This window comes from Ceratotherium simum, chromosome 4, assembly GCF_057802395.1.
Source record: "Ceratotherium simum simum isolate JZ-2026a chromosome 4, ASM5780239v1, whole genome shotgun sequence".
Taxonomy (NCBI): domain Eukaryota; kingdom Metazoa; phylum Chordata; class Mammalia; order Perissodactyla; family Rhinocerotidae; genus Ceratotherium; species Ceratotherium simum.
In genome coordinates, this window is record NC_141903.1 from 92,039,059 (window position 1) to 92,065,436 (window position 26,378).

General features: G+C 36.8%; 1 protein-coding gene across 3 annotated transcripts in view; it reads right to left on the bottom strand.

Annotated features, from left to right (window-relative positions):
* FCHO2 (FCH and mu domain containing endocytic adaptor 2) overlaps window positions 1-26,378 on the bottom strand; it is a 119,842-nt gene that overhangs the window by 77,144 nt on the left and 16,320 nt on the right. For 2 of the 3 annotated variants that reach the window (XR_015552045.1, XM_087430200.1), the window contains exons 3-6: window positions 15,041-15,115; window positions 11,688-11,829; window positions 11,444-11,596; window positions 5,230-5,334 (exon numbers count right to left, since the gene is read on the bottom strand). Coding sequence is in view for 2 of the 3 variants with exons in the window: in XM_087430200.1 (XP_087286326.1) it covers window positions 5,230-5,334; window positions 11,444-11,596; window positions 11,688-11,829; window positions 15,041-15,115 (475 nt within the window). In the remaining variant the exon portion in view is untranslated. Of the gene's footprint in view, window positions 1-5,229; window positions 5,335-11,443; window positions 11,597-11,687; window positions 11,830-15,040; window positions 15,116-18,406; window positions 18,554-26,378 lie in introns of those variants that run through there. The other variant, XM_087430201.1, reaches the window with a different exon arrangement.

The following is a 26,378-nucleotide window of genomic DNA, read 5'->3' on the forward strand; positions in this document are numbered from 1 at the left end:
TGCCATATTTAAAGTTATTTATTTATTTATTTATTTTGTGTGTGTGTGTGTGTGTGTGTGTGTGTGTGTGTGTGTGTGTGTGTGTGTGTGTGTAGAAGATCAGCCCTGAGCTAACATCTGCCAATCTTCCTCTTCTTGCTGAGGAAGACTGGCCCTGGGCTAACATCCGTGCCCATCTTCCTCTACTTTATATGGGACGCCGCCACAGCATGGCCTGACAAGCGAAGCAGCACATTGGTGTGCACCCGGGATCCGAACCCGGGCCGCCGGCAGCGGAGCGCACACACTTAACCGCTAAGCCACGGGGCCGGCCCCCTTCATGCCATATTTAATGTACAACTTTCTTCAGCACTGAGTTACATGATCAGAAATCACCAAGCCAAATGATCATATCCACATTTGTGTAACATGTCTGAACTTTTTAAAAAAAAAAACCAATAATGGCAAAATTACAGTTTTGGTAGTAATGCAACAATAATCCAAAAACTTAAATCAATTTTACTCATGAGGAATGGCCTATTTTACTCAATTTTACTAATGAGTTAAAACAGACTGCTTGTCTTGACTAATTCTGACCAAGTCAATGAGAATACTAATACTGTAAGATCCTGAATTACTCTTAAGAACTGAGGAATATTCAGCAGGAGCATAATTCCATTTTATCTTCATATTATAAGAAGTCGCCCTCATCTTAAATTTCTGCAATTTAATGAACAAGATATTTTCTCACAGACAGGTACACCCAAATCCAGGGAAGTTTGGTCAGACAGCCACTAATTTCATATGGATGACCCCTAATTCCAAGAAAACTACGCCGCCTTCTCATTCTCCTTGGAAACAGCTACACTGAACAAGGCAGATCCTTCATTATTAAGAAATATCTTGAAGCATGAAGCCACACTGAAACTCAAAGCACGATTCAAACGCAATTTTGAAAGTGTACTGTTTTCTTTTTTGGTGAAGGAACACTGCTAAATATCACAATTCCTGAAAATCAGTGACTACTAACTCAGAGCAATTCAGCAATGTAAATATAGTCTCAAGTGTCTGAATATAAATGAACTATCTTGAACACGTAAGATAGATTTTTCCTCCTTGCAATTTCACATTCACTGTGTTCCTATGTATTGTTACATTAGTAGAAAAAAAAAAAAATACAATTTTGTCAGCCACTAGAGATATATAAAAGCACTCTAACCCTAAAAATCCTTAATCTGAGGGCACCCCTTAAGCAAATCTCAAAGTTTCCTCAAACTAGCCATCTAACTGTTCAAAGTAAACAAGAGTCCACTTGTTTCAAGGTTTTCAAGTGTCGTTAACTGACAGTGGTGAAAAGCATGAGCACAGAGGAAAGTCACAATGTTAATCACGCTTACTCTCAACCCAAATGAAAAAACTTACAAACACTCCAAGTAAATTCTAAACTTTTTCACCCCAGGGACTCAGTTTCTTTTCCCACTAGTAAATATAGGTCCTGCCACCCGAATTTGATTCTCACTAGACTGACAGACCCCTTTTCCCACTGGGGTTAGGTCAACCTGCTTGGCCTGGAACAAAAGGAAAGTGGAGATGTAAAAGAATTCTTTTCCTTTCTAAATAACCCAAATTAAAGTCTACTGTCTATTAAGAAACAAGTTAACCTGTTCTGCATTCATGTGTGTGTGACAGAGAGACACAGACAGAGAAGGAACACAAATGAGAACATGCACACACTACCATGGTATACTATCACTTTTATCTAAAAGCAGCATGGTTGTACATCTGCTCAAATAAATTAACGTTCCCATCTTGGAAATGGCAGGATAAACAAAACACCAATTTGAAAAAAAAAAAATGTAATGAGGAAGCAGAAAGAGATAAGGAGAGGGAAAGATAAGTGCTGAAAATTCTTAAAGAATATTTTTAAAGGGCCGGCCCGGTGGCTTAGCGGTTAAGTGCACGCGCTCCGCTGCTGGCGGCCCGGGTTCGGATCCCGGGCGTGCACCAACGCACCGCTTCTCCGGCCATGCTGAGGCCGCGTCCCGCATACAGCAACTGGAGGGATGTGCAGCTATGACATACAACTATCTGCTGGGGCTTTGGGGGAAAAAATAAATAAATAAAATCTTAAAAAAAAAGAATATTTTTAAAAAGTAATATAAACAAACAAAAAACCCTGACACTAGCAAATTCTAATTCCTGTTTTTTCAATTAAGTAATTGAAAGGCAAACATTTTCATTGATAGAAACTAATCATTTAGATGAAAAATTAACAAATCAACAATAAGTGCCTTACAAACAAGGGTTTCTAATGATTTAAAAGACAAAAGGGCACTTGCTGAAGTCTACAATGACTTCAGTTACTATAAAAGCTGCAACTTTTGATCTCACTAGAGTTGGAGCCTCATTTCACACAACTAAGGAAACACTTCTTGAAACATCATCATTTCCCAGTTGCCATGACACCATACTTCCCAGGTTTCTTCCTTCTCTGGTGTCTCCTCCTTGGGTTCCAGTGTCTCTTCTTTAACCAAACTGTCAATGCTGAGTCTCTCGGAGCTTGGCCCTTTCTTCCCCACACTCCACCCAAAGACGATGCCATTCTGGCTCTGTGTGCTGACAAACGCCCATTTTATACAGGCTCGTAATCCTTTATTCAAAACATTTAGGACCAGGTGTTTTGGAATTCAAACACTTTGGATTTTTTAAATAAAGATAATATGGTGTTGTTACCATATACTTCATAATACTATCAGCAGGACTGCAGTGGCATCTGTTTATCGAACACATTAATACTTCTAAAGGAAAACAGTATATTCAGCACTAGCAGGATGAAGAAAGACTATAAACAGCCACATATCAATTCAAGTTTTGTGGCCAAATGAGTTATAGAAAAGATCTTGGTTTTCAGAGCTTTTGGAATTCAGAACTGTGGATAAGGGATGGTGAACATTATGTCCAGCCCAGATTACTTGGATCCTCCAAAACTACCCATCTGATGTCTCCACTTAGGTAAGGCAGCTCAAAATTAACAGGTTCAAAACTGAACATCGGATCTCCTTCCAACCGCTCAAACTAACAGTTCTTCATCTAGTCTTTCCCATTCATCTCTATCCACACAGACTTACAAGCCAAAGCCCGGAGGAGATCTTCATCTCCCTTAGAATTCCCCTACCCACCCCACCTCTGCCATCTCCAGATGCATTCACTTCTCTCCTTTCCAAGACCATCACACCGGCCCTCATCCTTCTCACCTACTACAGTGCCTTCCAAACTGGACTCTTGATTCTCCTTTGGCCTCACGATTATCCATTCTTCACAAAACTGCCAGAATTATGCTTTAAAATGCAAATCAGATCATGTCACATCCCTGCACACAACCCTTCAGCATCTTCCAACTGCTCTTAGAAGAAAACCTAAACCCTTACTAAAGCCTGGTTCATGCCTATCTGTTTAACCTCGTTTCTCACCATCACCTCTCCTTACTCAGTTTTAGTGAGCGTTTGTTACTTTCTAGAAGGTGACAACTCTTTTACACCTCTGGATCTTCATACCCATGATCCCCAGTACCTAGAACAGTCTTGTCCCAGAATAAGTCTCTTACTCATTCTTCAAGTCTCAGTTTTAAACATCACTTCTCCAAAAAGGCCTTTCCTAACTCCCTAATCCAAGTTAGGTCACCCCTATTGTCTTATCTCATGGAACCCTGTTCTCCCTTGTAACACTTATAATAATTTATAACTTTGTATCGAAGCATGCACTTACTGTCTGCCATCCTCCTCTGTATTGAACACTCCACCTAGAGCAGGGAGCTTCTGTCTTATTTACATATATCCCGTATACACTCAGCATCTAGCACAGTGCTGACAACATGGTAAGAAAAGACGGATGCATGTGTACCTGCACACAAGCATGCAAGCCTTTTGGTTTCTGAGAGGTGAATCATTCACCACTCCAAGTGAGAAGACTCGCTCGAGTCCAAAGAGTCAGACTCCTAAAGTTCTTCTTCACGGTTACTGAGTGCCTACCAGGAGCTGTGAGCTGTTTTAAGTGCTGAGAAACAGCAGTAAACAAATCAATTCCTGCTCTCATAGAACTTACATTTTAGTAGGAGAAGACAGGCAACAAAAAATATGGGTAGAAGAGCCGGTGTGCTTTACCACGTTTCTAGCCCCTCAGAAGTGATGACTAAGAATAACGTTCTAAGAGGAGTTTCTTCCGCCAGCCTCAGTACCAGAGTGATGACAAGGCAGAAGAGCTGTAGCCGACTCATGATGAACAAGTACTACGATAACTAATAAACCCTTGCTACTGTAAGCCACTGAGGTTTGGGGGTTCTTTGTCAACTCAGCATACCTAGCCTATCCTGACTGATACACTAAATAAAATTCATGGTATGTCAGATGATCACAGGTGCTAAGGAGAAAAACAAAACAAGAAAAGAGAAGAGGGTGGAGGTGGAAGTTCTAGGTATGATTCATAAAGGTACCCATCTTAAACCTAGGCCTTTAATTAAGGCTCTAAGAACAAGAAATTGGATATAACTTAACCCCAAGCTTCCGGGAGACAGACATCTTTTTATTGTCTGACTTCCCTCACCAAAATGGAAGTTCTGCAAGAGTAGGGACTTTTTTTGTGTGTGTGTGAGGAAGATTAGCCCTGAGCTAACGTCCATTGCCAATCCTCCTCTTTTTGCTGAAGAAGATTGACCCTGGGCTAACATCTGTGCCTATCTTCCTCTACTTTATACATGGGAGGCCTGCCACGGCATGGCTTGATAAGTAGCATGCAGGTCCACGCCCAGGATCCAAACCTGCGAACCCCAGACCGCCAAAGCAGAGCACGCGAACCCAACCACCACACCACCGGGCTGGCCCCCAGGGATTTTTCACTGCTTTGTTAACTGCTGTATCCCCAGCACTGAGTCACTTCCAGGTTTCTCCTTAAGCAGAAGTTAATTTTAAAATCCATACATAAGGCTAACAATCAGCACTGTCTTCATCATCTACCAATGTCCTCATTCTCCCAATTCTCTTTAAGTAGCCTCTTCTGATCTATCTGAATAATCCCTTACAATATTATAATTATTGCATATTGGTCCTCAATCTCCAAAACAAGATGTGTATTTTTAAAACAGCATTATTAAAACACTAAGATTGTGCATTTTAACATTTCTAACACTGAAAAATTATATTTATATCAGCAAACACAAATACCCTATTTTAGATTTAAAGCCTTAAAAATACCAACCTGAGCTGTTTCTGTCATTTTCTGTTCAAAATCAGCTTTTGCTAATGCATATTTTTCCACATAGAGTTTATAAGTATCTGTAGCTTTCTTAGATTTAACAGCTGCCTGTAACAAAACAAAAACATTTTGAACTACATGATCTTTTTTCTTTCCTGATATAAGTTAATATGAAATAATAATTTAAATGCATTTTAAGGGATGAGGCCTATGCTGAGTTCCATACGACATAAACTAATTTTAATACCTTTTTTCAAGTCCTCCTTAGTAATATTTTTTGTTACAGTCACACAATAACACAGAAATTACACGCTGGGTCTCCTTTCTGTCTGATGGAATATGCTTTGAAAAGTTAAAATATTCTCATTTTATAACCCAGAGTAAGATCATATAACCACATTATAATGGTACAATGTTAGTAAGAATTCAATGAACAAAAATGTGACAATACCATCAGAATATGCTTGACACTCCTCTCTACACCTGTGTCTTCCTTCCTCCCACCACAAAGTATACGTATTCCATGTCTGATCAATGTCTGATTAATGACTATAAAGCTAGTTCAATAGTCGAGAAGATTAGTTTTCCTTGATATTCCTCAGTTTCGATTATACTCCAGCAAATCTATAAATTTTATTTTAATCACTGCATATTTTTTCAAGATTTCTATTTTTACAAAATTGTTACTGCATTATTATAGTTCTAGTTTTATCAAAATTACTTATTCAATAAAAAATTAATAATATATTAAATATTAGGCAGTGATGAATATGAAGATAAATTATATTATATAGGGATCTCTTCTTCAAAGTCTTCATAGAAGAACTGGAATCTATATATAAACAGCTAGAAATTGGTAGAAAGTTAACAAAGCCACAAAAGTAAAGATAAATTCTACAGAAGATAGACATTCAGGAAAATGAAAGATGATGTGTAACTTGTAGGTTGGGGCAGACACATGGCTATCAAGAAACAACTATTCTCTTGGGCCGGCTCCGTGGCTTAGCGGTTAAGTGCGTGCGCTCTGATGCTGGCGGCCCGGGTTCGGATCCCGGGAGCGCCCCGAGGCACCACTTCTCCGTCCAACGCGAGGCCGAGTCCCACGTACAGCAACTAGAAGGATGTGAACCTATGACATGCAACTATCTACTGGAGCTTTGGGGGGAAAAAATGAATAAATAAAATCTTTAAAAAAAAAAAAAAAAAAAAAGAAACAACTATTCTCAAACAACTGATCAATTTGGACACAGGAAGTTGGCGGGAGGGGTGTTGAAGTAAATAAGAGTTCAAAGAAGATCAAAAAGAGAGAAGTATAGGATTTCAAGATACATCAAGAGCTCCATTTTCTTGATGGACGGTCTGCCAAGAGTGAAGAAGAGCAGGGTGGGACTGAGAGCTTCAGGAGAAGGAAAAAACTTTCAAACCATGGTTGTGGAGGATGCAACAAATAAGAACTAGACGAGTACAAGTATTGCTAAGAGCTACTGAGGACTAAGGAAAGCTGGAAAACATGGAATTTATGTAGAGCCAATCAGAACCAATATGTAATTACCTCCAGCTATGTTCAGGAGTCTAAGAACAAGAATTAGAAGCAGAAAGTTGGTTTTACCTGGAGGTTTGGGATTGGCAAGAGATGCATACAGTCCTAGTCTCTAAAAAGGCAACTCTGTACTCTCTCTAATATATAACTGCATATATTATATTAAACATATTCACTCAATGCTTTCCTGCTTTCTTAAATAAAAAATATAGAATGCCACTTTATCCTGTAGTGTAAAGAAAACTGGTTTCGGAGCCAGAAGAAACTGGATTCAAATTCTGGCTCTTCCATTTACCACCCGTTTGAGCTGGTCTTTCAGCTTTACAGAGCTCTCTCATTCCTAAAACGGGAATAATGCCACCTATTTTTTAGAGATTTGCCGGTGATGAAATGTAATTTATGTAAAATGCTTGCGACAGGTTCTGGCATATACTTAAATCTACAAAATAAATGAAATCTGCCATTATTACGGTTTCTAAAAGGAACACCATCAGGAACATACATCATTATACTTTGCTGTTATTATATCTAAGAATTGTACTGAGCTCTCCATCCCTAGAGTAAGTGGGATTTTTCCAGTTTGCTCCTATGAATATTTTTTTTATTCTTTTCCCATTGTCTGCCCCTTTGACATTATTTTATACTACTGTTACTAATACTTCCTCTAACATCATAGCCCTATTCAAACACATAACAATTAGATGAGATGGATATTTAGAGTTTACTAACTACCTTCATAGGAAGTTTGCTAAAATTTATTTTAAAAACGATTTCAATGGCATGGTTATCTGGGTTTCCTTTTGGATTTTTTTTATGCCAAGAGACTTTAGTTTCTTCTTCCAACTACCTAAATCTTCAGTCTGTACAAGAGTAATCAGCAACCTAGAGTCCATGGAGTGATTTTCAATGACAGAGCCTACCAAAATGATGGTGTCCCAACTGGTAACCCCTTCTTTGCTTGTTCCTCATCCTAACACCTACTCTTTTTCTCTGCTGCCTAATAATTTATGTGTCAGCTACTGATAAAGACAATAGGTTGTGATCACTCCTAGAGATGTTTGCAATTTGAAAGCAAATTCATAAAAATGTAAAACTCCCAAAAATTACAACTATACTGATTGTGCCCATACTTCTAAAAGTTATTTATTTCATGGGATCTTTCCTGTTTTCTTTTTACAGGTTCTGTACAAAATAAGATACCTCTCCTTCTAAACTCACCATTAAAACCTCTCTCTAACCCTCTTGTTCTGCACTATTCAATACTTCTTGGCTCCTCAAAAAAGAAGGAAACTTCTTAAAGACAAAAGAGGATAGTATGTATTTAGCCTTTAATAACCTTCATCACATCTGGCATGGTGACAGGCATATGGTAGAAACTAAAACATTAATTTACTATTGCCCACAAATTATCACTTCATAATCCAAGTCAATCAGAAAAATATTTGAATAAACCATTTAAAAAGGCAAGAATTTAGTCTATAGCCTATATATAAAATAAACTATTAATTTTTATTATATTAATGAACAAGAAAAATTCAAATAATATTTCATTATGATGATTATTTTTCTAAGTAAACACATATGCTGTGCTGTGGACAATACAATGATGGTTTCTCACTCAAAAGCAATTTATAACCTAACAGAAATACAAGATGACTGTCTGGAGGACCATTACTTCTTATAGAAAACCTGTGATATATTTCTAGAATGTAAACAAGTTATTTCACATTATTCATTACACTTAAAATTATAGGACCTTAAAAGACGGAAAGAAGTTCCCGAAGCATCATTTCCTCTTCCTATACTCAGTCTCTAGAATTCTAACTAGTTTTGGTACTCAAATCTTTACTGAGTCAAGTGGGGTAGAAATACTCATTTTAAAATGTTAAACCAGCATATTTTCATAACTTTCTTTTTTTCTCACAAAATATTCTCACCATAAATCTTGGTCTAGCCATTCAACCCGGTATATAAACTTATTTGTTCATTATTTCTGACCATAAAATTATTGTCTTCATCTCAAAGTTGAAGAGCTGGATCTAACTCGGAATTGTGAACAGATAAGTCTTTTGGAGTATACTTTCTGCTCCAGGAAACTGTAAAATTTCATTTCTTATTTGGAAGCATGACAGAAGAAGAAAGAAGATACCCTTTATAAGTTCTAACTTATATTTTTTACATCAGCTTTCACTCTTCAAAGGTAAAAATAACATGCCAGAATCTTAAGGAAATTACATAGCAACTTAAAGAAGCATCTTGGAAAACTGACAAAAGAAGTGCTTAGTAATAAAGGAATAAAATTTTAAAAAAAGAATTTGTTGACTCACAAGGTGTTCTAAGTAATGACAAAAACAAATTTGAAGAAAACTAAGGGTATCATATAAAAGGAAGTAGAGGCAATTTTAGAATGTAATTGTATCAGGAATATCTGTATTTTCTGAAAGCAAGAAACCTCTCTCATAGGAAACAACTATACAGCAATACTCAGTTAAGTCAAAACAGCTTTCTAATAGTATATATTCTTAGTAATACTGTAAACTCTTGGAGTAGAACTATAGAAACTAGATATCCTAGTAGTAACAAACTTGACCACTTTTGTAAAGTCATTATTAAAAGGGAAGTTGGAGCATTTGTTCTTAAATGAGGAAATTAAGCTCTAAAAGCAAAAACTACATTTCCTCTCATAAATAAAAGATTGGTTTTCTGTTTTGTCTACTGATAATGAAATAAATCCTACATGTTATTCATTTCCTTAGCATTATAATTTTAAACTTAATGATATACTACCAGAAGTATTTCTGTTTAAGTCCCTACAATTTTTATAGTAAAATCCTATGAAGTAAATATATATATATATAAAATAAGTACTTAGTCCACAAACATGAGTGACTTCTAAATGGTGTTTTATAAAACTAAGGGTTTGTGAGTGAAGATGAGAAGCATACTATGTCATAATATCCATAAGTATTTAGGATTTCAAGTTTACCAAAAAAAAAAAAACGGTTCAAAGATCTATGTTTTAAAAAAAAATTTACATTCATGTTAATAAAAAGCATCTTATTATAGGCCAAGATTGGCTTGATTCCCAGTCAGAACTGCATCCCTAAGCCCCCAACTTCCAATAAAACTTTAGCCTTAGCCAGCAGCCCAAGAGCTTTCTTTTTTCCCTACCTAGAGCTTCACGCAGTGAGAGGGGCTCCTTGTGCCTCATCTCAGTGGGGAACATTTAGTCCCCTTTCTCACACAAGAGCCAAGGTCCCCTGCCTGAGGGCTCTGAGTCCAACAAGCCCGCATGGTCCACTCTACAGGCCACTTTCGGATTCTGTTCCATTTCTGGTTCACAGGATAATATTCTTCTTTTCAGACTCTGTTATTTTGTTTGTTTTCCCTTTTTATATTTTATTCATAATTGCTGTGTCTGGAACAGAGGGTGTTTTAAAATCATGAACTTACTGTGCCTCATGTTTCCCCCACTCCCAATTTTTATTTATTGCACAAACATTTTAGGAAATATATTACTCCAAATTCAATCAAATGTTTTGATTCTTTCATATGCATTCTTCCAAAAACTAGAAGAGTCTAGTTTTTGCCCATGTATGTACACTTTTATAATTATTATAATTGTAATATGGTTACAATTTGGTTTTCTTTTTTTACTGGATGTTTCAAATACTTTACAAAGGTTTCAAAATTATCACTCCCTATGGCTCATTCCTAAATGAAATATACCACATCAAACAAGTGAATGGTTAAACTGTTTTGAAAGGGGAAAAAAACCTACTTTCAATTAAAATGCAAGTGGGGGAAAGGGTTGTGGTTTACCACAATACTACACAAATGTGTTCAAAGTCAGCAATAAATCACCCACAACATATATTTAAAGCTTATCTTCAAGTATCTATACCTTTCTAAATATACCAAAGTCTTGCTTCAAAAAACTTTTACCTCATTGTTAAATCTTATACCAAGCAGTGTCTTGTCAATTAATTCTTATTATAAAAATATCTTGCAGGGCCGGCCCTGTGGCTTGGTGGTTAAGTGCGCGCGCTGCGATGCTGGTGGCCCGGGTTCGGATCCCGGGTGCGCATCGAGGCACCACTTCTCCGTTCATCCTGAGGCCGAGTCCCGCATACAGCAGCTAGAAGGATGTGCAGCTACGACATACAACTATCCACTGGGGCTTTGGGGGGAAAAAATAAAATTAAAAAAAAAAAAAAAAAAAAAATCTTGCAAATGTGTCACTGACATAAAGAAATCATTCCTTTTTATAATTTGCTAATCTAGTTACCATACACAACATATTTTACAAGGCTGCTTCTGTTTCTCTTAGGTAAATCACTAACACTCAGAGACACAGCGTCTTCACTCTTTTTTTTCCTTTTTGCTAGAGGAAGATTGTCCCTGAGCTAACATCTGTGCCAGTCTTCCTCTATTTTTTGTATTCAGGATGCCTCCACAGCAGGGCTAACAAGTGGTGTGGGTCTTCGCCCAGGATCCGACCCTGTGAAGCCCGGGCCGCCCAACTGGAGAGCGCACGCTTAACCACTATGCCACTGGGCTGACCCCCAGTGTCTTCATTTTTAACATGAGATCATTCTTGAGCGTTTGAAGATTAAGTGCAATCTTGTGTGTGAAAGTGCTTTGAAACCACAGAGGTGTTATTTTTATTACAATTACCTTTTCTATTTCCCTTTGTGTAGCTCCTTCCTTCTTCAAACGTTCCTGTTCTACACACTTGGCGTTGTAATTTTCCTTGGATTTCTGGAGGGCCTGAGTTATACTCTGAATGGTTTGAACAGCTTCCAAAGTTCCCGCAACTTCTTCTTTAGTCTGTTTGGTATGAAATGATTCATCAAAAGGACCAAACTGGAAAGCACTCAATATCTGATCAATCAATCCTTTAGCAAGAAAAAACTGATACCTTTTTATGAGATTTCACTTGTTCTTCTCCATACTTCTGAACTTCCTTTATTAATTCTTGTAATTTTCTAACAAGATCCAAGTGACAATTTGCTAATTTCTCTGTAGATGTTTTGAACACATCCCACACTGGTGCAAATGTTCTAAGGAAAAGAAAACATGAGAAGAGTTTACTAAAAGAAAAAAAAAGTTGAAGACTCTAAGACAGAACCAATGGAAACAATAATGTTATATTCAGCAATTTTAATTAGGCAAAAGATGAAATTAAAATAAATCATAAATGAAATGACTGACAGAGTGACCTTGATTTTTTAATCCTTGGTTAATTATTTAAAATATTTTTGGACTTCAGGTACAGAGAAATGAGTTAACTACTTATCACAGGTCTGGCCATGGCTCTTAATTATACTGTATTATTTTCTGAGTTGATTTGGTTATTTAGACTTGTCTCACAAGCCTTTCTAATCATTGACTATTGTTAAAAATTAACTTATTATCAAATCTCAATCTTAGACTACTTAGTGCTCCATTTAAAATGCTTTACCAAAAATAAAAGTTCCCCTGAACTTAAATATACAAAAGTCAACTTTGCACATTATTTTTTAAGTACCTTCATCATAAATAATTATATAAGAATTATTTTAGAGAGAGCTGTCATCTGAAACCTCTGTTTCAGCATTATAATTTTATCTATCAGTGTATTTCCACAAACACTAAGAGAGTCCCTTTCTACTACATGGTAAAGGAGGTAGGACATACTTTCTACCACATTTCTCAATATGGAGGATTTAATATCTTCAGCAGGCTCAAGTACTTCCAGGAATTACTACACTATTACATCTCGGATAGTTCTTAGGATGCCAATGGTCAGCTTAAACTAATGTGGTCAGCAGAGAATGACCTAAGGATAATTGTATTCTATACTCTCCTCAGTTACTTCCTCAGATATTTTCACCAGCACTGTTTTGCTCTATGATAAAACTACTAGAAAACAAAACAAATAGCAGCAATGATCCCTAAAACATGAGGGTAAAGAACGAAATTACTTATCCTAATATGTACTCTGTGCCAATTATTACATTTCCTGCCCAGAGGAAAGCTGTCAACAATCATTTTACGCAATAATAAAGAAGTTCAAAGATCACTAAAACACTTAGAATAGGACTGTTCTGATTAGATCTTACCTAACACTTGAAATCTAATCAGCACTAAATCTGGCAAGTAGTTAGATGGAAATTTTCAAGATAAAAAAAAGACACCTGAAAAGTATCTATTCACTACAGCAGCAAAATACATGTACATTACTTCATGTACACCTGATCCGTGGAAGTCTACACTTCACAAGGCAGATAAGATAAAAGTCTCCTTTTACTTTATTTACCAAAGGATTGTTGACACTGCGAAGGCATTCAACATAGATTTCTTAAATGTAAGTTTCTTTAAGGAACTTCAAATATCATTCCATTTTTTAAAGTTTGATACACACAACTTTTTTTTAGTCAAGTAATACCCATTAATGTATATTAAGCACTAAGAAAGAAAACTGAAAAATCCAAAATATATTTAAATGCAACTAAATACAGAAAGATAAAATTCAATTTCTTGCTAAAATACGTGCCAGTAAACAAAACATTAATACTTAAAATCTTTATGATCTTAATAGATGACACTAACACAAAAAATAACATATCACCTATTATTTATGAGACAGATTTTATTTCTGTCCAAAGACAGACATGCTGTCAGCAACTTTATTATCAGGAAACACAGTTGAAGTCAAGCCATGCTTTTCTATCTCCCACCTGGTAACTAAGAATAGGGGAGAATTTCCTACTATAACACCATAGCCAATTGGTTAAAGCTAGCTTCTGTTATTCCAGTTACGTTCTGGCCCTTCTACCATGTGAATGAATGTGAATACGGTGAATAAAGAAGAAATTATGTTTTAGAAGAGCCATGTCTACATGGAAGCTTTAGAAATAGGAGGCTGCGGGCCGGCCCCGTGGCTTGGTGGTTAAGTGCGCGCGCTCTGATGCTGGCGGCCCGGGTTCGGATCCCAGGCGCGCACCGAGGCACCACTTCTCCGTCCATCCTGAGGCTGGGTCCCACATACAGCAACTAGAAGGATGTGCAGCTATGACATACGACTATCTACTGGGGCTTTGGGGGAAAAAATAAATAAATAAAATCTAAAAAAAAAAAAAAAAGAAATAGGAGGCTGCCAGAAAAGTGAGGAGAGAGATGGAAAAAAGAAAGAATGAAGCTGTAACAAGGAGGGGAGGGGAGGGATTGGAGGACAACTGGGAGAAAAAACACAGAAACAGCTATCAACTGCCAGTGCCCACTCTCCTCTGGGTGAAAAGGTGGCAGCTCCCCAGCCAGGGTACAGGGCTGCAGAAAGTCCTCGTAGCTGTGGCTGTCAGCACATACACAATGGACAGTGTCACTGCCCTGAGGATGAACTGAGAATCCAACTCCTCTTTATCCAGGCCACAAAGTAGCAAGACTTTTGTTTAAACTCACTCAACCACACCAGAGAATACTTTTTCATAAAATAGTCATTCGTAACCAGTTTTTTGGATCACAGAACCATATGTGAATCTGGTAATTGGTATAGACCCTCTTCACCAGATATATGAATTAATACCTACACAAAATTTTACATGATATTTCAGGGGATTCACAGATTCTTCAGAATCCCTGATACAGAGGAATCTTTTACTAAATATCACTGTAAAAATCTTTATAAATGTTAGACTAATTATTTTAACATCTTAGCTAAAATATAACCTTTTCCCAAATTTTAGATAATTAAATCAGATTAAGTATTCTTTCCAGGGTTGTTATGGTTCAAATTATACAATTATTCTTTCCAGAGTTGTTATGGCTATGAGCACATTTCATTTTAAATATATTCTTATTATTAATTTTCATTTTTTGAAGAACATATTTGTTCAACACAAATTTTTAAGAGAAAGATTTAATGATAGTCTATAAAACCCTAAGAAACATCTTTAAGTGAGTTTTTAAAAATCACCATTCAACAGAAGTTAAATAAACTTACAGAAAACTAGAATAATGTGCGTAACACATAACATTTATAATCTCAAAATTACACTACTGAATGACTATATAGTTTAATACAGGGGAAAAAGTAAGTTTCAATTGCTTTGACTGCATTAACTAATTAAGCAAGTTCAATTACATTTTCTATCAAGAATATAATTCCTATACAGACAAATTTTAAATAAGTACATTATATATTATTATATTTATGAACTATTATATCCTCAATGGGATATAATGGGACTTGCCTAAATATTAAAAAAGAGTTCTTTGAAGAAATTAACTCACCCAAGTTGTGAATAATTGCTTGCAGATTTTGCTAGTTTTGTCATCGATCTGGAGTACGCCTCTTCTATTGTAGCTCTGTCAAATCAAATTTCAGTATTATAATATCTCTTGCTTAATGACCAAACACATAGCAAAGTTATCAAAATACAGTTAAAAATGTAGAAACAAAAAGATAACTCAATTTATGTTAAAAATAAGTAGGTATACGGTCATGAATTTCTGGCCTATCTTTAAATGCCCTTTGTGCACATCTACTCAAAGAACTAGTCTGGTATAGAACTAAAATACTTTTATCTTTAGTATTAATGGTTATCTGAACAGGAAGTACAGAAGTGCTGCTTCTGCATGCTCTCTCTCGCTCTTTAAACTGATTCAGTGTGAAAGTCATCTGTATTTAATACTTTCTTGGTGTACTTAATATAGTTTTACTATTCTTCAACATTGTAATTTCATTATTATGCACATTTAATATAACAAGAGATTGATGACAGTCAAAACTAAAAACTAAATATGAATTATTAGCAAGTCTGAGATCCTGAACTTCAGGGTGTAATTTATTTTGTGATTAGATCTAAAATACTAACAAATAAGTCATTCACTCTAAAAAAACTGTGTTTTATATAACTACCATTTAGCATATAGGATTTTAGGCTTAAAAAAAAAATTCAACCAAGGCCATTAAATATAGAAGAAAAAAAATTTACCCCATAGAAACATAACCTACAAATACAAAATATGAGGCTATCTAGACCTTCTTAACACTACAAAATCTAAGTTTTATCTTACTGCTCCCATAATTACCCTGTCCCTTCTCAATCTATGCTAGCCTTAACAGTGGAACAGTCGACAACCACCACTGCCCTTCCATTTACTACGACAACTTCAACTAGCTTTCTGCTTTTAATGTCCAAATCCAGGTCCCCACACTGCCCTTACATCAAACCATCTGTTTAATATCTAACTGCCTTAAGCAAAACTATACTTAGATACCTTAATCACCTCAAACTCAGTATACCCAAACTAAGTGTATCTCCAAACTCTTCCACAACCCATCCCCACAAAAATTAGCTCTCTAACAAAAAGGAACTATTAACAGTAACTGCCTCTCACTGATGGCATGGTGACTTTTTTCAGCTCCTTTAAACTTTTCTGTATCTTTTTAATACACTATATTATAAGGGTATTATTTTGATAACCTAAAAAAAGTTAATACAGAAAGAAATATTAGCATCTCAATGGATAAGTCTAACAGCAAGAAAAAAGTGAGTCAATTTCCAGTAATAGTAAATTGATAGACCTCTCAATGAGGAAAACTAGAAATAATAAATTGATACACCTCTCAATGAGGAAAACTAGAAAAATGTGGTGGTGGGGGGTGTGACTAAAAGGCATCAGAGAACTAAAGAGGCAGTTAAGAATCAGTAGGCTGGGCCGGCCCCATGGCTTAGTGGTTAAGTGCGCGTGCTCCGCTGCTGGCGGCCGGGGTTCGGATCCTGGGCGCGCACCGACGCACCGCTTCTCCAGCCATGCTGAGGCCGCGTCCCACATACAGCAACTAGAAGGATGTGCAACTGTGACATACAACTATCTACTGGGGCTTTGGGAAGAAAAAAAAAAAAAAGGATGAGGATTGGCAATAGATGTTAGCACAGAGCTGGTCTTCCTCAGCAAAAAGGAGGAGGATTAGCACGGATGTTAGCTCAGGGCTGATCTTCCTCAAAAAAAAAAAAGAATCAGCAGGCCAAGATCCAAGAGAAGGACATCCAGAGAGGTGAGTCAGATATGTAGGGCAGCTTGTCCCTTGGGGCATCTAGAAGAGACACCTGAAACTAAGAGGCAGAGCAGAGCTTTTCACAGCCTCACAGGGTAAAACAAAACTAGAGTCTAGACCTGCCGATGGTGGGAAGCATGGGAAATCCCATGCCCTCTTAGTTGAGACTCAAAGAGCAAGGACATAAGGAGTAAGGATGAACCATAAATAGGAAAGCCCTCAAAGAGAACTCAAGTCTATCTTTTCAAAACCTGATACTGGATCCTGAATGGACGTCTTATACACACTCATAAAACCATCAGGCACATCAGGAAACAAGACAAGATGAACAAAAACCAGTGGGAACAAAGTTTAGACTTTATATGAGTTTATGTATTATGTTCAAGGAGATATTAGATTAAATAAACAATTTCAGTAGAGAGCTGGAAATCATTTTTAAAAAATGGAGGAAAACACAGCAAATCTGAAAAAAAATGCAAATCCTGTATCTAAAAAATACAATAACCAAAATTAATATCTCAATGGATGGGGTTTAACAACAGATTCGATCCACTGTAGTGAGAATTAGTAAACTAGGAGACAGGTGAGAAGAATCCATCCTGGAATAAAACTCAGAGACAAAAGAATGGAAAACAGAGAAGATATATGAAGGACAAAGGACAAAGCAAAAAAGTCTAACAAGTATAAGGAGAGAAAGAATGGGTCAGAAGAAATACGTGCAGAGATGATGGAGAATTTTTAAAACTGATAAAACCACAGATCCAAGTAGCCCAGCAAACACTAAGAGGATAAATAAAAAGATACATACACCTAGTCACAGCACAGTAAAACTGTTGAAAATCAAAGACAAAAAGAAAATGTTAAAAGCAACTAAACCCTTCCCACCATCGAATGTGACCTTCAACAGCAGGTAATGGAGTGATCTTTAAAGAATTTTTTTAAATCTAGTAAAACACACAACTATAAAACTCCTAGAAGATAACACAGGAGGAAATCTAGATGACCTTGAGTATGGTGATGCCTTTTCGATCCATGAAAGAAATAACTATAAGCTGCATTTCACTAAAATTAAAGACATGTCTGCTCTGTGAAAGACAATGTCAAGAGAATGAGAAGACAAGCCACAAACTGGGGGAAACTATTTGCAAAAGACACATATGAAAAAGGATTGTTATTCAAAATATACAAAGAACTCTTAAAACTCAACACTAAGAAAACAAACAACCTGGTTAAAAAATGGGCCAAAGACCTTAATAGACACCTCACCAAAGAAGATATACAGACAGCAAATAAGCATATGAAAACATGTTCCACATCATATGTCATCAGGGAAATGTAAATTAAAACAACAAGAGGGGCCAGCCCGGTGGCACAAGTGGTGAAGTGCATGCGCTCTGCTTCAGCAGCCTGGGGTTCGCAGGTTCGGATCCCGGGCGCACACCAACGCACCCCTTGTCAAGTCATGCTGTGGTGGCATCCCATATAAAATAGAGGAAGATGGGCACGGATGTTAGCTCAGGGCTAATCTTCCTCTCACACACACACACACACACACACACACACACACACACAAACAACAAGATACCCCTACATACCTATCAGAATGGCTAGAGTCTGGAAAACTGACAACACCAAATGCTGGTGAGGATGTGGAGCAACAGGAATTCTCATTCATTGCTGGTGGGAACACAAAATGATACAGCCACTTTGGAAGACAGCTGGCAGTTTCTTATAAAACTAAACATATTCTTACCATACGATCCAGCAATCACATTCCTTGGTATCTACTCAAAGGAATTGAAAACTTAACAAAAACCTGCACACAGCTGTTTATAATTGCCAAAACTTGGAAGCAACCAAGATGTCCTTCAGTAGATAAATGGATAAATAAACTGGTACACCCAGACAATATTATTCAGCGCTAAAAAGAAATGAGCTATCAAGCTATGAAAAGACATGGAGGAAACAAATACATATTACTAAGGGAAAGAAGTCAATCTGAAAAGGCTATTACATACTATATGATTCCAACTCTACGACATTCTGGAAAAGGCAAAGCCAAGGGGAGGGTGGACAGGTGGATAAACAGGCAGAGCACAGAGGATTCCCAGGGCAGTGAAAATACTCTACATGATATTACAATGTTGGATACATATATGATATTACAATGTTGGATACGTGTCATTATACATTTATCCAACCCATAGAACGTACAACACCAAGAGTGAATCCCAAGGTAAACCATGGACTTTGGGTGATTATGATGTGTCAATGTAGGTTCATCTTTAATTTAAAGAAATACCATTCTGGTGAGTGATGTTGATAATGGGGGAGGCTACGCATGTGTGGGAGCAGGGGGCATACGGGAAATCTTTGTACCTTCCTCTCAATTTTGTTGTAAATCTAAAACTGCTCTAAAAGAATAGTCTTAAAAAAAAACCTACCAACTAGAATTCCATACCCAGCAAACATATAAATGAAAGTAAACCTCCAATGAAATAATGGATCTAGGTGATAATCATCAATTGCTACTAAGACCACAAAACAGATATAACCAGATATTATACGCCTCCAATGGAAGTACACAACACCAACTATGAAGTATTCTTGTCAAAATATTGAACTGAATTTGATCAAGCTACCAGATTTAGATGTCAATTTATAGGAAATATAAAGGTGAAGGAAAATGTTAAATAAAACTATGGATGTGCAATTAGCATATTCCAGGATGTGGGACACTCTACAGGACAAATAATCTGGTTTCTTCTACAAAAACAAAAGGAGAGGGTAGGGAGATCCACAGATTAAGAGACTCAAAAATTATATCAACCAAATGTCATGTATAAATCTTGCTGGGATCCTAATGGGAGGAAATCAATTGCGTGCGTGTGTGTGTGCACACGCGCATACACGCAAGTGTGACAATCGAGGAAAACTGAGCACTGACTGGATATTTGGTGATATCAAGGAATCAGAACTCTATTTTTAGATAACATATTGTGGTTATGTTTTCTTAAAAGCCCTCATCTTCTGCAGTGACATCTGCAATGCTAACGGAGGAAACGCCATGTTTCTGAAGCTGAGACGTGCTTCGTAACAACTCAGCCATCGTAGCATGGAGTAGATAGAACAAGACGGCCACGATTTGATAACTGCTGGAGCTCAACGACTGCAACACGGAAGTTCTTTACATTAAGCTCATAACTTCTGTATAACTTTTATATATGTTTGAAATTGTCCATAATAAAAAGCTTTTTAAATAAAGATAAATTAAAAATATGATCGGACTAACAAAAATTGAGAATTTATCAGCAGCAAATCTACATCAAAAGAAATATTAAAAAGATGTTTTTAAAACAGAATAAAAACGATCCAGGGCAGAATACCAGAAAAAAAGTAAATAATTTTAATAAATCTAAATAATGACTACACAAAAAATACCAAGAATATGGATGAATAAAATATGTAACAACCTGACTTGAACAAATCAACTGGATTAGATATTAGAAAACATTTTTTAAATTATTATTAATTTTGTTAGATGATTAATAATATTGCTATTCTTTTTTTTTTTTTTTTTTTTTTAAAGATTTTATTTATTTATTTTTCCCCCAAAGCCCCAGTACATAGTTGTCTGTCATAGCTGCACATCCTTCTAGTTGCTGTATGTGGGACGCGGCCTCAGCATGGCTGGAGGAGTGGTGCCTCGGTGCGCACCCGGGATCCGAACCCGGGCCGCCGGCAGCGGAGCGCACGCACTTAACCGCTAAGCCACGGGGCCGGCCAATATTGCTATTCTTTAAGTCCTTAGCTGTCAGAGATACATACATAAGTATCTATGGTAATTCGATACCAGGGAACTGCTTTAAACAACACTGGCAAAATACTAAAAACTGTTCAAACTGTATTACAGTTCCTTACTTGGTGGTTTATAATATTTTCCCTATTTTTTGACTAAGTTTGAAATTTCCCATAATAAAAAGTTAACGAAATACACAACAAACATGGCATAAGTGTATATTTCCATAATAAAGTTTTTTAAAAATGGAAAACTTTTAATTTCCATAGTAATAAGTTAAACACACACACAAATGGTACCTAAGGCATATAACTCAGGAAGAGGGTGAAAGTACCAACTATTATTAGAAGTTAATAGGTTAAGGAAGTTATGTTATAATCTCTAGGATAAGCACTAAAAGAATAGTAAAAGATGTTACTACTTCCAAGCTAATAGAACAAAATGGATTTAAAAAGAAAGTAGTCCAAAAGGCAAGAAAGAGGAGAAAAAAATATAAACAATTACTAAAATGGTACAGGGGTTGGCAAACTATAGCACTATCAGCAAAATTTGGCCTGTTGCTTGTTTTTGTTAATAAAGTTTTATTAGAACACAGACATGCCCATTTATTTATGTGTTGGCTATGGCTGCTTTTGTGCTAAAACAGCAGAGATGAATAGCTACAACACCAAGAAAATGGCACACAAAGCCTAAAATATTCACTTTCTAGACTTTTATAGAAAAAGTTTGACAACCTCTGAGACTACAGATTTGAACCCAAATATATCTGCAATTACACTGAATGCTAAACTAAATGCTTCAATTAAAAGACAGACGGTCTAAATGGCCTCAAAAGTAAGAGAGAAGCAAATCTACACCACAAGGAGACAGCAAAGAAAAGAAAAAACGCATTTGTGCAAACACTAACCAAAAGCAAACTGATGACACTATAATAACCACAAAGTAGACTTTAAGACAAAAACACTGCTGGAGATAAAAAGACACACACTTCATAATGATAAAAAGCTCAACTCACCTGAAGATGTAAATTTGTATCTACCTACTAACATGGCTTCAAATGTATAAAGCAAAAATTGACAAACTACATGGCTAAATAGACAAAAATCACAATCAAAATGAGAGATTTTCAATAAAACTCTCTCAGGAACTGATAAAAAGAGCAAGATGAAAAAAAAAAAACAAAGCAGGGGCTGGCTGGCCCAGTGGCGCAGCCGTTAAGCGCGCCCGCTCCGCTTCGGCGGCCCAGGGTTCACAGGTTCGGATCCTGGGCACGCGCCAACTCACTGCTTGTCAAGCCATGCTGTGGCAGCGTCCCATGTAAAGTAGAGGAAGATGGGCACAGATGCCAGCCCAGGGCCACTTTCCTCAGCAAAAAGAGGAGGATTGGCATCAGATGTTAGCTCAGGGCTAATCTTCCTCACAAAAAGTAAATAAATAAATAAAGGGGGCTGGCTCAGTGGCGTAGTGGTTAAGTTCACCCGCTCTGCTTCAGTGGCCAGAGGTTTGAGGGTTCGGATCCCAGGCATGGACCTAGACACCGCTCATCAAGCCATGCTGTGGTGGCGTCCCACATACAAAACAGAGGAGGACTGGCACAGATGTTAGCTCAGCGACAATCTTTCTCAAGCAAAAAGAGGAAGACTGGCAACAGATGCTAGCTCAGGGCCAATCTTACTCACCAAAAAAAAAAAAAAAGAAAAGAAAACCCAGTGAGGGGCTGGCCCAGTGGCATAGCAGTTGAGTTTGCATGCTCTGCTTCGGCAGCCCCGGGTTTGCCAGTTCGGATCCTGGGCGTGGACCTACACACCACTCATCAAGCCATGCTGAGGCTGCGTCCCACATAGAGAAACTAGAAGGATGTACAACCATGACATACAACTATCTACTGAGGCTTTGGGGAGAAAAAAGGAAAAAAGGAGGAAGATTGGCAAGAGATGTTATTAGCTCAGGGCCAATCTTCCTCAAAAAAAAAAACAGTGAGGATACATCAGAGTTGAACAACAGAATTCACAAACTTACCACCAATACATATAGAACACTATATCTAACAAATGCAAAATAAAGTATTTTCAGGCACATGCAGATATTTACCAAAATTGACTCTATCCTGGTCCACAAACCAAGTGTCAACAAATTTCAAAACACTGAAATCATACAAAGTATGTTCTCTAACCACAATGCAATTAAGCTTGAAATCAATAGCAAAAATATACCTTAAAAATCAACATGTATTTGGAAATTAAGAAATACACTTCTAAATAACCCAGTGAGGCAAGGAAGAAAGCACAATGAAACTTAAAATATATTTAAAGTAAATATAATGAAAATCCTATTTCTCAAAATTAGTGGGTTGCAAAAAAAAGCAATTCTTGAGGGAGATTTATAGACTTGAATGTATCAGAAAAGAAAAAAGGTTGAAAATCATTAGGTGAAGCATCCGTCTCAAAAAGTTAGAAAAAGAACAGCAAAGTGAAGACAAGTCAAAGGCAATAAGGATCAGAAGCTAGCGAAACAGAAAATCAATATATGAAAAGAGAGGATCGATAAAGCCAATAATAGTTGGTTCTTTGCAAAAACTATTAAAACCAACAAGTGCCAAATGAAACTGATCATGAAAAAAAGAGAGAAGGCACAAATAACCAATGTCAGGAATGAAAAGTGGGACATGAGCACAGATCCTGCAGACATTAAATAAGTTCATAAAAGGATACTGAGAGTAACTTTTTGCCAATAAATCTGAAAATTTAGATAAAATGGAAAAATTCCTTAAAAATCTAACAAACTCACAGAAGAAATGAAATATATGAATAATTTGTAGCTATTAAAGAATTAAGTAATTTAAAACCTTCCTACAAAGACAATTCCAAGCCCAGGTGGCTTTACCAGCAAATTCTAGGAAACACATAAGGAAGAAACTATAATCATCCACAAATTTTTCCAGAGAATACAAAAAGAGTATAGTCCCCAACTAATTTTATGAGGCCAACAAACCTTGATACCAAAACCTAACAAGGACATTTGGAGACAGGAAAATTTCAGACCAATCTCATTCACAAATATAGATGCAAAAATCCTAACTACAACAGCAGCAAATTGATCCACCAATATATAAAAAGGATAATACATCTCCACCAAGTTGAGTTTATACCAGGAATGGGCAGTTAGTTTAACATTCAAAATTCACTGTAATTCAGATTAACAAGGGGAAAAAAAAGAAAGAAAACCACATCTCACTAGAGGCAGGAAAAGTATTTGACCAAATTCAACATTCATTCATGATTGGGGAAAAAAAAAAAACTTACCATAATAGTATATAAAAGGGAATTTTCATAATTTGATGAATAGTAGGGAAAAAAAACTAGAATAAATGTATCACATGTAAGAGTGAAATGTGAGACTGGGAACAAGACAAGGACGCCTGCCATCACCACTTCTACTCAGCACTACGGTGGAGGTATTAGCCAGTACAACAAGTCAAGAAAAAGAAATAAAAGGTATAAGGATTGGAAAGGGAGATAAAACTGTCATTCACAGAAGATTATTGTACAGATAGAAAATCCAAAAGAAGCTACAGATAAATTATCAGACTAAGCAAGAATTGCCAGGCTGCTGGACACAAAGTCAACATATAAAAATCAAGTGCATTTACTTAAATTTGCAAAACTTAACTGACAAAGTGATTTTACCCAGAATACATAAAGAATTCCTTCTATTATTTTCAAAGGAGGGGGAACCAGAAAAACAGATAAAAGATGAAAATGCAAATGACCAATAAACATATGAAAGGATGCTCAACCTCATTATTCATCAGGGAAATGCAAATTAAAACCACAATGCACTACTATCAGAATGGCTCAAATTAAAAGCCTGACTACACCAAGTGTCGATGAGGACATGGAGCAACTGGAGCTCTCAAACAAGGCTGCTGGTGGTGTATACCAGTACAACCACCTTGGAAAATTCTTTAGCATCATATACTAGAGTCAAACATATACATACTCAATGACCTGGCAATTCTACTCCACGGTAATCACCTTATATAAATAAGTTTAGGTGTGTACCGAGACACATGTGCAGGAATATCCAAAGCTAAATTATTTGTAACAGCAAAAAACTGGAAGCAATCCAAATGTCCATCAACAGTAGTAGATAAATACATTTTGGTATATTTAGACAATTTAACATGAAATAGTGTTGTAAATGACCTATACTAAACTCAATACAAATGAATCTCACAAGCAGTGCTGAGTAACAGGAGCCAGACAAAAGAATATCTACTATATGATTAAACTGATATACTTAATACAAAGTTCAAAAAATAGGTACAACTTCCTTTGACAGATGAATGGACAAATTGTGATATATCCATAAATGGAATACTACTCAATAGTAAAAAGGAATGAATTATTGATACACGCAACAACATGGGTCAATCTCAAAATAATTATAATGAGTGAAAGCACCAGACAACAGAGTACATCCTGTATGATTCCATTTATATAAAACTCTAGGAAATGCAAACTAACTTAAGAGTCAGAGCACACGACTGGTTGTTTAGGGTTGGGGGCATAGGGGAGGGACAGGAGGGAGAAATTACAAAGAGGATAATGAATATGTTCACTATGTTGATTGTGGTCATGTCCTGAGTGTATGCACACGTCAAACGATTCAAATTGTACACTTTAAATATGTGCAGTATACTGTATGTATTATTACTCAATAAGGCTGTTGGAAGGAAGGGAGGAGGGAGGAAGGGAGCAGAGAAGCTGGGAGGAGGGGAGAAGAGAAAGAAAGTCTGAAGGACTGACTTAGGAAGTTATTTAACCTTTCTGGGCCCCAATTTTCTCATCTATAAAATGGGACTTAAGATTTGATAATTAAATGAGATAATGTATGCAAAGTCCTTAGTGCACAGTACATGTTCATGTGTTGATCTTTTCTTCCTTTCTTTCTCAATCATTCCTTCAAGAAACAGGAGTATCTAATTGTGCCAGGCTCTGTGCTAGGCACTGGGATACAACAGAATACTGTATACCGTTCCCTTTATAGGGGAACATAGAAACAAATAAAAAAATGAATAATTACAAACTTTTATAAATACAACAAAGACAGGGGCCGGCCCAGTAGCACAGCGGTCAAGATCACAAGTTCCACTTCGGTGGCCCGGGGTTTGCTGGTTCAGATCCTGGGCACGGACCTACTCACCACTCATCAAGCCATGCTGAGGCAGTGTTCCACATAGAAGAACTAGAAGGACCTATAACTAGGATATACAACTATGTACTGGGGCCTTGGGGGCGGAAAAAACAAGGAAAAGAAAAAAAAATAAAACAAAGAGATGTATGATGTGGAGAGAGATTATAATAGGTGTTTTTGACCTAGTCAGAGAGATGAAAAATGTATCCCTGGAGAAGTGACCACGTTGCTGAGCTCTAAAGGATAAGTGGCCATTAACTAGGTGATGACAGGAATAAGCATTGACCAAGCCTAGACTAGAAGAAGCCTGTCAAAAAAACGGCCAATGTCTCTGGAGAGGAAAGAGTAAGGAGTATGGTGTGAGCTAAAGCTTGAAAGGTGGTTTGGGGTCAGAGCACACTGGCCCACCTTAAGGGCAACGGGAAGCCTTTTGAAATGGTTTAAACACAGGAGGTGACAAACTGATGTGAAGTTTTAAAAAAGCACTCCAATTACAGCGCAGAAAATAAGCTGCAGGGGAACAAGAATGCATGTAGATAAACCAGTTAGGAGCTACAGGTGTAGTTCAGGCA